This window comes from Bos javanicus, chromosome 12, assembly GCF_032452875.1.
Source record: "Bos javanicus breed banteng chromosome 12, ARS-OSU_banteng_1.0, whole genome shotgun sequence".
NCBI lineage: Eukaryota > Metazoa > Chordata > Mammalia > Artiodactyla > Bovidae > Bos > Bos javanicus.
The window spans coordinates 26365666-26379533 of NC_083879.1; the positions used below are offsets into that span (position 1 = coordinate 26365666).

Below are 13868 nucleotides of genomic sequence, written 5' to 3' on the forward strand. Positions count from 1 at the left end.
ATATTTTCTAACTAAACAGTGTATGACTATAAATTAAGAAACAAGAAATAAGTTTATACTGACCTCTAATTTTATAGTTACTAGTGTCAACAAAAAGCACTCTGACATGAGATGGTTTAAGTTCTCTAACAATTTGTGAATCTAAACCTTAGTCTAATTCAGATAAAAGCCTGCTTCAGATAATTGTGTATTACAGATAATATGTAAACATTATTTCTAAACAACAGAAAAATACAAATGATTTACAGATGTTTGAACAATTTTGCTTTCACCAGTAAGGAGGGATTTAGACTCATCCCCCCCCCCCCCCAACATAAAAATATAAAACACAAACTTTGTTCTTCAGATTACTTAAAAACACTATTCAATTATTTGACATAAAATTATTTATTACTTTGTATGATATTTATAAAGCCATAACAGTAATTCTCAACCACTAAAATATTATTTATTTCAAGGTACCTGAAATACTTTGAACAAAAATTAATTTTCCTCATTTTGATTTACAAAATAAAATAGTGCACTAAAAAACTCACAAAATAAAGTACCACAAAATGACATTCTTCCTTAGTTACAAAAAAATGTCAGGTCAACTGGAAAAGGTCAGTTTTCATTCCAATCACAAAGAAAGGCAATGCCAAACAATGTTCAAACTACCACACAATTGCACTCATCTCACAGGCTAGCAAAGTAATGCTCAAAATCCTCCAACCAGGCTTTAACAGTACGTGAAACGTGAACTTCCAGATGTTCAAGCTGGATTTAGAAAAGGCAGAGGAACCAGAGATAAAATTGCCAACATCCGTTGGCTCATCGAAAAAGCAAGAGAGTTCCAGAAAAACATCTATTTCTGCTTTATTAACTATGCCAAAGCCTTTGATTGTGTGGATCACCAAAAAATTGTGGATAATTCTTAGAGAGATGGGAATACCAGACCACCTGACTTGCCTCCTGAGAAATCTGTATGCAGGTGAAGAAGCAACATTAAGAACTGGGCATGGAACAACAGACTGGTTCCAAATCGGGAAAGGAGTACATCAAGACTGTATATCATCACCCTGCTTATTTAACTTGTATGCAAAGTACATCATGAGAAATGCTGGACTGGATGAAGCACAAGTTGGAATCAAGATTGCCAGGAGAAAAATCAATCACCTCAGATATGCAGATTATACCACCCTTATGGCAGAAAGAGAAGAACTAAAGAGCCTCTTGATGAAAGTGAAAGAAGAGAGTGAAAAAGTTAGCTTAAAACTCAACATTCAGAAAACTAAGATCATGGCATCTGGTCCCATCACTTCATGGCAAATAGATGGGGAAACAATGGAAACAGTGACTTTATTTTGGGGGGCTCCAAAATTACTGCAGATGGTGACTGCAGCCATGAAATTAAGATACTTGCTCCTTGGAAGAAAAGTTATGTTCAAACTAGACAGCATATTAAAAAGCAGACATTACTTTGCCAACAAATGTCTATCTAGTCAAAGCTATTGTTTTTCCAGTAGTTATGTATGGATTGAGAATTGGACTATAGAGAAAGCTGAGCACTCAAGAATTGATGCTTTTGAATTGTGGTGTTGGAGAAGACTCTTGAGAGTCACTTGGACAGCAAGGAGACTCCAACCAGTCCATCGTAAAGGAAATCAGTCCTGAATATTCATTGGAAGGACTGATGGATGAAGCTCAGGCTCCAATACACTGGCCACCTGATGCGAAGAACTGACTCACTGGAAAAGACCCTAATGCTGGGAAAGATTGAAGGCAGGAGGAGAAGGGGACGACAGAGGATGAGATGGTTGGTTGGCATCACTAACTCAATGGACATGAGTTTGAGCAGGCTCTGGGAGTTGGTGATGGACAGGGAAGCCTGGCGTGCTGCAGTCCATGGGATTGCAGACTCGGACACAACTGAGCGACTGAACTGAACTGAAGTGCAGTATCAGTAAAGAATTTTAGGCAGGAAAGTGAAATGATCATCTCCATAGCTTAGGAACATAACTGACAGCAGTGAGGAAGTGAGACTGTTGGGACTAAGAGCTGTTGTTGTTCAGACGCTCAGTTGTGTCCAGCTCTTTGCTACCCCCACAGACTGGAGCGTGCCAGGCTTCCCTGTCTATTATCTCCTTGAGCATGCTCAAACTCATGTCCATCGAGTGAGTGATGCCATTAAGATAAAGGCATCGGTAATTCTAAAAGGGGGGGACAGGAAGTAGCTAACAAAACTGACTGGAGGTGCTAATTTTAAAAAGGGAATCTAAAAAGGTTTCCAATTTTTCACTTAAATGGATAGTGGTAACCAACTTAATTAATTAATAAAGTTAGCCAATTATTAGCCAGATAATTAAGTTTGGAATTTGCTTTTGGTCATAACATCAACATGTATGATTAAATGGGTGAATAAATAAATAAATACACAATTTAATGAATGATCTCAAAATGAATAATACTTATTTATAAGAAAATAAACTTTTCTATCTTCTTTCCTTAGGAAAATCAAGATGTACTCTACAGATGACAGACAAGTGACTTTTTGAACCAAAAAAAGCCCAAGTTTTGACTTGATAGTTTTTGACTAAAGGAAACAGGAATAAACTTGGAGAGTGTATATGTATACTGATACTATAAATGTACACTGAGGTCTGCCTTTAGTTTGAGACTCAAAAATAGCACTATAAAAGAAAGATACTAACAGGAACAATAAAAAAGGCCTATATTAAGAATTCAGTAGAAAAATATAACATGATATTTACACAAATATCAATAGTAGTTAATATGCATTGAGCACTTACTACATATGAGGTAATATACTAATCATTTACATTCATTTCCACAAGTTCAAACATCTGGTTAAGTGATAGCACTAGGAAAACACTTCTTGATAGTCTAATTAAACTTCTTAGGAGGAAGGATAACAACTTAGCTAGGGTATCACCTGAAAAAACTAAACAAAGGGAAAAAATAAGAGAGTGGAGTTATCTTGACTGATGTAACAGTAAGAACCAGCCTGCCAAAGTTGGAAATGTAAGAGCCACAGGTTTGATACCTAAGTCAGGAAGATCCCCTGGAGAAGGTCATGGCAACCCACTCCAGTATTCTTGCCTGGAGAATCAATCCCATGGACGGAGGAGCCTGGCAGGCTACACTTCATAGGGTTGCAAACAGTTGTACACCACTGAAGCGACTTAGCACAAAATCAAATACTTATGATTTTCAAGATTTTATAAAAATCTTTACAGAAAGCCTTTCAAGACCCACTTCACTCCCTGATCCTACAAGATATATGTACATACACACACACACACACATATATACATATACATATATATATATATATATATATATATATATAGAGAGAGAGAGAGAGAGAGGGAGACTTGTTACAAATAGGAATGTATTTTTCAAAAGGCAACAATGTAAAAACAAAGAAAGAGAGAGAAAAGAGAGAGAGAGAACAATCAGGTTAAACTGCTTTTTATTAATTAATGGTAATTTTATTTGATTCTTAAGTTTTCTTATTTCTACTATTTGAAGCACTGCTTCTCAAACCTGTCTGATGAGAAAAATCATATAGAGCATTTGTTAAAAACTCATATTCCTGCCATGAAAATAAGTCCAAGATCAGTATTTCTAACAAATTCCCACTAAAATTCAAAATAATTTGGCACATTTGACAGATACTGCCTAGGTCTCATCCCAAATCTAATAAATTAGAATTTCTAGAGGACAGTCAATGAGACTTATATGAAAATTAGTGGGATCTGTATCCAGAAAAAAAGAAATCCCCTTCTAATGTATAAATTTATTTAAAATCATTGCTTTCAAGCTATTTTCTAATATATTAATAAATTATTGCTAAATTGTCATTCTTTAATAGAAATAACAATTAAATTATCCCTTACATAAGGGAAAACTTTTTATTAGACTTCTGTAAAAAATAAAGGTATATATTTGAAAACCCCATTCAAAATAGTATTTTCTTCAGTATGTGGCACAACACACATGGGATAACAAAAGACAAAGAAAAAGAAATGAAGTAGTCCCTCCACCTTACATGAGTTCCAAATCTGTTAGGTTGGGTTCCTGAGGATATGGGGTAGAATATGCCCTGAAACTGAATAAAACTCCCTGAAAAAAAAAAAAAAAAGAAGATCCACAAAAGCAAGGGTGTTGTTTGTTTTGTTCACTGTCATCTCTCCTGTGCCTACAACAGTGTCTGACAGTCAGTAAATATGCACTGAGTGTTCACTGAAAGAATGTCACAGCAAGAGAGAGAATGAGAGAGTGAATGAGAGAATCAGACACGGCAAGAGGTCAAGAAACTGTTTTATGTCAAAAGTTAGACATAAAAGTAGAAAGAAAATGCAGACAGAGATAAGAGATAGGAGTCATGAAAAAACCAATAAAAGAGAATATTATGGAAGTCAAAATAGGTAAGTTTTAAGATAGTGGGAATGGTGAACTGCATTACTCTCAATAGATGATTTACTTATACATACCTTGCGTGGCTGAAAATCATATTTCACACAGTGCTGAAAACCTTTTCCTTTGGACTTCAGTGATGTAACGATCAAACAATTGCCAACAAAATGAGCAGAGTAACCAACTCCTTTACTAGTACGAAAACTGCAAAGAAAACTGAAAGTAGTATACTATCTTCTGCTACAAAGAACAATATACCTGAAGATTACTATTATATAAATAATAAAAAACACAATTATAAAAATAAAACTTGTATACCTATAGAGTAGAAAGGGTATTACAGGTACCAATAAAGACTAAAACAGGAAAACTTTAGAACTAAAAGAAGAAATTTAAGTTGGGAAAATAGAAGACTATAGAATATTTTAACATTTCAATTTCACAAATACATAAAAACAAATTAATGGTCAATAAAAGGCTACCAAGTAGATTTCGTAAACTTTCAATGACCACCTGGATTAGCATATATAGAAATCATATACACAGTTAATGTTTCAAAAACAACTTCCTCTTTAATTTTACTTAATCTCTGAAAACAGCTTACAAATTTACAGAAAAAGTGAGAGCCAAGTTTGGAAAAAAAGGTAGGTAATCAAGCAAAATCAACCAAAAGAGTACATGTACTGTCTAAAACAGAAAAATAGAAAAAAAGATGTGACTAAGATAGAGTTATTTTCTTCCAGAGAAATACTCGTCCAGCTGTGAATTCAATCACACATAAAAACCTGTAAATGTTCTGACAAATGACAGTATTACTGCAATAAAAGTATGATCTCCCAAAATGATCTTTTGGAAGTTTAACCCCATTTATGTTTGGAACTTCAGATGTCCGTTAAAACTCTCTCTCATACTATCCATACATACTATCCACATGTAATCTTTCTGTAGTAGAGTCTACAACCTATCAATAGCTCACATTTTTCAAAACTCACATTTCTGAACTAGTCATATATAAAAAGCACATAAAATATTATGCTACCATTAAATCCTACATGATAGGTACTATTATTATCCTCATTTTACAGCTGAAGACACCAAAGTACAGGATAAACAGTGAGTGGTAAAGGCAGGACTTAAACTCAGGCAATCTTATTTCAGAGCACTGCATTAAATGATGTAATACAAGTAAGCACTTATAATGCCTAGTACATAGTAAGGTAATAAATGAAAGTTTGATGTTCTTGTGACTTGACATTATTGGTAATCTAAAATGACCAAGTTCTGAGTCTTACAGGTGAACTGTTGGGATGATCCACCCATTCTGTTAGTTATCTACTAAATAATCAATCTTATCTAATTATAACATCACATGGTTATCCGGAGAGGGAAATGGCAACCCACTCCAGTATTCTTGCCTAGAGAATCCCGTGGACAGCGGAGCCTGGTGGGCTGCTGTCTATAGGGTCACTAAGAGTTGGACACGACTGAGCAGCTTCACTTCCATGCACTGGAGAAGGACATGGCAACCCACTCCAATATTCTTGCGTGGAGAATCCCAGAGACGGGGGAGCCTGGTGGGATCCTGTCTATGGGGTCACACATAGTCGGACACGACTGAAGCAACTTAGCAACAGCACATGGTTATCAAAATCAGTATTTCAAAGCATATCTTAATTATGCTCACAGAACCATGTAAGTGAAAAGGCAAAGTGAAAGATATCTGAGAGTAGTTTGTTTTTCATTTTCTCTTCTCGATCAGCATCTTCACTCAGAACATTCAATTGATATGTGCAGACTCGAGACAGAAGGTCTGTAACACTTGATTCTTAAAATGGAATTAAGGGGGAAAAAAAATAGGGCAGATAGCCTAGAATCAACGGCAAAAAATGAATAAAATAAACTGACATAACTGTATCTTCATAGGTTTAATATATTTATTTACTTATTCTACATACTATGTTGCCTTGACACTCTGTTACATATTTTTAAAAATTGAAATGCTTAAGACAAAAGTACTAAAATTAAATATATCACTTACCAATAAAGATAAGGTTTATCCTTATCAACATTAATGTTATTTAATGGATCCATACGAAACCAAGTATTTAGGGTGAAGCCATTCTGATAAGGCCACTTTGCAATAGGAGGCAATGCAATTGCCTACAAGATAATGATAAAAAATAGGAAAGTATCAGTTAAAGAAAATGTGACAGTAACTAAGGTCAAGTATGGCTTTCACAGATTAAAACACAATGAAGGTATGATTATCAAAGAATCATGGACAAATATAAAAATAGAAATTATTATCTTATTAAACTAATCTATTAATATTCCTTGTTCATTATAGAAGCATTACACTTTCAAATAGTCAATAGATAAAGTTTCATCTCTAAGTTATATAGTATGGTTCAAACTGTACTCCAATAACACCTCCTTCAATTTCACCAATATACAGTCCCTTACACATATGCTGTAAAATTTTCAGTTTTCAGCTTACATTAGGTTTTCAGTAATATTTTACTTGATAAAAGCTGAATTTTCAATCAAAAAACAATTGTGTTAGAAATTTTAATGGAATCAATATTGAAGAAACAGAAGTATTAAGAAATAACACTAATACTGAAATGAAACAAAGAAGGGGAACATGAGGTTTATCATTCAGAAACTGAACCATTGAAATTTATGATCAAAAAGGACTCAGATCCACTTACAAGTAGGAAAGGAAATAATACAGTATTCAGTTGATAATAGTAACTAAAAAAAAAAAAAAAAAACAACTAGCCACTCTCGGGAAAAGAAATGAGAAAGCAATATATTACTTGACCTGAAGTCAAGAAATATCTAAGTGGATTCACTTATCTTCCTATGAGATATCCAAATTCCTTCACATAAAAGATAAGTATCCTTAATTATTTTATTACTGATATGTTCCTCCAAGCAGATCCTTCATATCGCTGCTAATGAACTCAATCAAATATAACACATAGCTTCCATATTAAATATCCTCTGCATATAAAATAAATTCTAAGTTTCTTAAGGTTACACAAGGCTCTTTACACACTGGCTCCAACAAATCCTTTCAATCTCATTCTCCTCTAGTGCCTTACCTTACATCCCAAAATATATCTGAACATACCAGCTGTTCCAACAGTTACATGTTCTGATCTGTTACCTGTTCCCAAGTTTGTACATGATGCTACCTCTGCCCGAAACACAGCCTCCAATAAGATCCCAGTCAGTCAGTTTAGTCAGTTCAGTCGCTCAGTCGTGTCCGACTCTTTGCAACCCCATGAATCACAGCACGCCAGGCCTCCCTATCCATCACCAGCTCCCGGAGTTCACCCAGACTCACGTCCATCCAGTCAGTGATGCCATCCAGCCATCTCATCCTCTGTTGTCCCCTTCTCCTCCTGCCCCAATCTCTCCCAGCATCAGAGCCTTTTCCAACAAGTCAACTCTTTGCATGAGGTGGCCAAAGTACTGGAGTTTCAGCTTTAGCATCATTCCTTCCAAAGAAATCCCAGGGCTGATCTCCTACAGAATGGACTGGTTGGATCTCCTTGCAGTCCAAGGGACTCTCAAGAGTCTTCTCCAACACCACAGTTCAAAAGCATCAATTCTTTGGCGCTCAGCCTTCTTCACAGTCCAACTCTCACATTCATACATGACCACAAAGAACCATAGCCTTGACTAGACGGACCTTTGTTTGCAAAGTAATGTGTCTGCTTTTGAATATGCTATCTAGGTTGGTCATAACTTTCCTTCCAAGGAGTAAGTGTCTTTTAATTTCATGGCTGCAGTCACCATCGGCACTGATTTTGGAGCCCAGAAAAATAAAGTCTGACACTGTTTCCACTGTTTCCCCATCTACTTCCCATGAAGTGATGGGACCAGATGCCATGATCTTTGTTTTCTGAATGCTGAGCTTTAAGCCAACTTTTTCACTCTCCACTTTCACTTTCATCAAGAGGCTTTTTAGTTCCTCTTCACTTTCTGTCATAAGGGTGGTGTCATCTGCATATCTGAGGTTATTGATATTTCTCCCTGCAATGTTGATTCCAGCTTGTGTTTCTTCCAGTCCAGCGTTTCTCATGATGTACTCTGCATATAAGTTAAATAAGCAGGGTGACAATATACAGCCTTGACGTACTCCTTTTCCTATTTGGAACCAGTCTGTTGTTCCATGTCCAGTTCTAACTGTTGCTTCCTGACCTCCATACAAATTTCTCAAGAGGCAGATCAGGTGGTCTGGTATTCCCATCTCTTTTAGAATTTTCCACAGTTTACTGTGATCCACACAGTCAAAGGCTTTGACATAGTAATAAAGCAGAAATAGATGTTTTTCTGAAACTCTCTTGCTTTTTCGATGATCCAGTGGATGTTGGCAATTTGATCTCTGGTTCTTCTGCCTTTTCTAAAACCAGCTTGAACATCAGGAAGTTCACAGTTCACATATTGCTGAAGCCTGGCTTGGAGAATTTTGAGCATTACTTTACTAGAGTGTGAGATGAGTGCAATTGTGCGGTAGTTTGAGCATTCTTTGGCGTTGCCTTTCTTTGGGATTGGAATGAAAACTGACCTTTTCCAGTCCTGTGGCCACTGCTGAGTTTTCCACACTTGCTGGCATGTTGAGTGCAGCACTTTCACAGCATCATCTTTCAGGATTTGAAACAGCTCAACTGGAATTCCATCACATCCACTAGCTTTGTTCGTAGTGATGCTTTCTAAGGCCCACTTGACTTCACATTCCAGGATGTCTGGCTCTAGGTCAGTGATCACACCATCTTGATTATCTGGGTCATGAAGATCTTTTTTGTACAGTTCTTCTGTGTATTCTTGCCATCTCTTCTTAATATCTTCTGCTTCTGTTAGGTCCATACCGTTACCCCTCAATTCCAGGCTAATACAATTCTCTCTTGGGAAGCTCTCCTGAACTTCACCATAGCCTAGTTTCTTGTTTCATTGTTTTCCCATAGGAGTTAGTCCCTAGCACATAGCACTTAGTAGCTTGTTGTAACAAGGTGCTTTTATGTATACCAAAGAGTTCCTAAAGAGTCAGAAATACAGTTTATACTCCCAGCATTGTGACTTAAGACATAGAAAACATTCAATATGTGATCACTGAAAAATCTCAAAGTAGCAAAATGCCTACTGCATTTAAAAAAAAAAAAAAAGGAAAACACACATACAAACACATAAATGGAAACATACTATTTGAAATGAAGACTGAAACCTTAAAAATGAAATGCAGGTTTTCCAAATATGTCATGTCCTTTCAGATTTTAATACTAAGCAATTAGTCCACTTTGTCAATATAGCTTTTTTAACTTTTTAAAAAAGGAAAATGTTTTACTGAATTTTTTTGTTTGCTTGTTAGTAAAATGTAATTCTTGCCAAGTGGATGAGATGGCTGGATGGCATCGCCGACTCCACGGACGTGAGTTTGAGTGAACTCCGGGAGTTGGTGATGGACAGGGAGGCATGGCGTGCTGCAGTTCATGGGGTTGCAAGAAGTTGGACACGACTGAGCGACTGAACTGAACTGATACATCCATAAGTTTCACTAAACCAGACATCACCTACTATAGCTGCTTCAGAGTACCAAGGTAAACAGGAGAAATATTTATTGAGGACATTGAATGGTGATTCTACAGAATTATAAAAATAACTTACATGTACTCATTTGTTCATAATGCCTGTGGAACATAACAGGCACAGGGTTAGATTCATGGTTTCCAAACTCTTGCCATGATCAGCTTACCAAGTGCACTTCCGTATCAGCAACAGCAAGTCATGACAACACTGCCACTGCAGTATTAATAAGCATTCAGGAGGGCAGCTCACTCTTTCTCTTTTCCCCCATTACTCCACATATCCAAGCAACCTCTTACTTCCAGCCAATGGCCCCAGCAGTTTCTATTAATACATCATCAGTCTCATCATATGGTCTACTGAGCTCTACATCAGAACTTAGACAATGCATTGAACTAAGAGATGCAAGAAAGAAATTGAATTGAACTGCTCTTCAAGTTTTCCAGAACTATTCTTCCACCATGGAAAAGACATGTGGTACTCATTTGTTACTATCCAAATGGTAGGACAGAAAGAGTCCTAAATCACATTCAGTTGCAAACATCAGTGAACTAAATACAACACAAAAAAGAAAAATCTCACTAAAGAAAAATATAATAAGTTTCAGTGATAATGATATGACAATAGTCTTTGGTCTTGCTTCCCATATTATATGATATAATAACATTCTTTGGGGCTTCCCAGGTAGCACTAGTGTAAAGAATCCACCTGCCAATTCAGGAGATGCAAAGGACACGGGTTTAGTCCCTGGGTCAGAAAGATCCCCTGGAGTAGGAAATGGCAACCCACTCCAGTATTCTTGCCTGTAAAATCCCATTGACAGAGGAACCTGGCAGGCTACAGTCCCCGGGGTCACAAAGAGCCAGACACAACTTAGCGACTGAACAGCAACAATAATTCCATAGATAAATACGGATCTTTATTTATGGCCAATCTCTTCAACAAGATGGTTAACTCTACTCAAGGACATTCTCTTAAATTTATTTTTTATTATGTGTATATTCTAAAATTATCTTTTATTGAAGTATAGTCTTAAATTTAATAAGTAACAGCTAGAAAAAATGTTTTGGGGACCCAAAATGTCCCATTTCTACAGGGTATGACTCAACTTCCTGTTCTTACTTATGTACCAACCAAAGTCTTTCATAAAGTACACTTTGTATCCCTAGTTTTTTTCAACTCTTTAATGCATACATGCTCCTTTAATCAGTGCACAAAAGCTAACTTTGTGAGACGACCGCCTAATATGGAACTCAGGTTCATTCACTCCCAAATCATTCAGGCCTAAATACCCATTATCCCATGGTGATAATGGCATCTCCTTTGGACTATGTCTGTGATTATGGACTTAAGCTGCTTTCACATTTGTTCCATACTTCCTTCTACAATATTTTGGTATCCATAAATAGGGTCTCTCATTGTGTCCAGTGAGTCCACAGAACTCTGAAATCTGTATCCCTCACTGCCTCCTAGACTGGTTGACTCCAAAATTTACATTTCTGTCTCATTTCGCAAAAATACAAATGGAGAAGATTCTGATGTTCAGATAGGATGTGTTCAGTTAACTATTTCAATGAATATAGAAATGTACTATTTCTTAAATTAAGCAAATTCATGAAATAGATAATAATCATGAAAAACAAATCTAAACAATATATTCATAAAGGTGACAGGGCATATAAAATGTAATCTTACATTTATCATTCATCTTCACACAAAGCACTGAAAAACTCATTTAACTCTCTGTAAATATTACCAAATTGCTCATATGGAGGCAACAAAACTCATAGAAAGTATCTCCACAATGTGAAATACAATTCAGAAGGCCTAATATGTTATTTTGGTCATTTTGGAGGGAAAGTAAATGGTATCATGATTTTAATCATCTAAAGGCACCAATGTGAGCAGTGGTCCAAACACTATGTACTTTTTTATTACTAAAATGCCACTGGTTCATGCTCATTCAGAAACAGATCATCAAAACACTGTGATAGGAAGGGTTTAAAATCAGCTCCTATCTAAATTTTTCAGCAGTTCAACAGCAGAAGTAACATATTTGATAATTAGCCAATTTGTTGTTAAATGAAATACTGGATTTAAGATCAGGCAAATTCTTAAGGTTGTGACTCTACTTTAAGGCTATGAACAATGTTTACACTGAGGAGGCTTATTACTTAGTTTCCTTAACTGACAACAGCAGTAATGTCACTTATCTTGTACAGACTGTATGACTCAAATGAAATAATAGTTATAAAAGTTCCAGTTCCTTCCCTACTTCCTCCTTTACACAGAATATACCCTTGATCCAAACTACTCTTTATGAAAATGAGTGATGCAGGGAAAACCAGGAAAATGGGAATAGATAGTATAAATTAACCAATATCCCATGAGCAAAAACAATTCAAACATATACTACGAATGACATTAAAATTATCTCTGTGCGTGTTCTGTGTATGTAAAATGTATTGCATATTGATAGGTAATTGATGGCCAAATGGCTAAAAACATGATGAACTGCAACCATACTAAGGCAATTCAGGCAATTTATTAAACCAGAGTCATTCATTAGCTTTAGCTAAACTTTGTCAATTCTATATATAAAATAGGAACTTGCTTATATTTCATTCAAAACACTTTGCTCTTCTTTCCCATACCTTAGACTGAAACCTATCAGACATCAGATCAACAACAGTTCTGTAAAGTGTGTTAGAAGTATGTATGTGTGTGAACAGAACTATTATACCTAAGAGAACCCTCATCCACTTAGGGACAGTGACAGTATTTTCTCTGCAGATTATATATGTTCCACTCTAACAAATAGATACGTAAAATGATTGACTTCCATCATGTAATTTTTTTTAAATGTTCCGATGTTTTGTTCATAGTTGGTGAAACTGTAACTTAAAAAAAAAGATTAGTAACAAAATATTCAGGAAAAAATATAAAATTAGGAGAATGGCTAAAAAAATGGGAGATTACAAGAACACTGAAGTACTTAAAATAACCAAAGAGCAATAAATATTTACATGATGTTTTACAACGTTATAGTGCTTAAACAGTACATTATTTCATTACAGGCTCACAACCCCTATTCCATTATAAAAGTACTAATCTTTTACATGAAAGTAAGCCAAGAAACATTAAAGACTAGTCCTCTACAATAATGAACTAGAGGATTCAGAAATCAAAATTTGTTCTTCTAGCCAAAAATTCCACATATGCTCTACAATATTACCATATAGATTGAGATGATTAAACCAAGAACATTGAAAGAGCTATTTCTTTGAAAAGAGGAACAAAATGGAAACACCTCCAGCTAGACTTGGGTTCTATCCCTGGGTCAGGAAGATCCAAGGAAATGGCAACCCATTCCAATACTCCCTTGCTTGGAGAATTCCATGAACAGAGGAGCTGAGCAGGTTACAGTCCATGGGATCCCAAAGAGCAGGACATGACTGTGTGAGTTTCACTTTCACGTTCCAGCGAGACAGACTGAGGGAAATTACAGTAACAAGAATGGAAGAGGAGGCATCACTACACATCCTACAGACATTAAAAGGATAATAAGAGGATACAATGAAAATTGTATGCCAATATATTTGATAACTGAAATTAACCAAAAGAATTACTTGAAAGACACAAAACTACCAATGTTCACTCAAAACAAACAAAAAACTTTCCTATATCTATAGAAATGAAATTCGTAATTTAAAACCTTCTCACAAACAAAATCCCAGACCCAGATGGCTTCAACAGTGAATTCTAGCATACATTCAAGAGTGTGTGTGTGTGCATGTGTGCTAAGTTGCTTCAGTCGCGTCTGACTCTTTCCCACCCTATGGACTGTAGCCCGCTCC

At 35.9% G+C, this 13868-nt stretch overlaps 1 protein-coding gene across 5 annotated transcripts in view; it reads right to left on the reverse strand.

Annotated features, from left to right (window-relative positions):
* The window catches only part of NBEA (neurobeachin), a 676277-nt gene that overhangs the window by 561034 nt on the left and 101375 nt on the right, over positions 1-13868 (reverse strand). For all 5 annotated transcript variants that reach the window (XM_061434789.1, XM_061434791.1, XM_061434788.1 and 2 more), the window contains exons 5-6: positions 6458-6579; positions 4497-4623 (exon numbers count right to left, since the gene is read on the reverse strand). In XM_061434789.1, coding sequence (XP_061290773.1) covers positions 4497-4623; positions 6458-6579 — 249 coding nt within the window. The remainder of the gene's footprint in view (positions 1-4496; positions 4624-6457; positions 6580-13868) is intronic.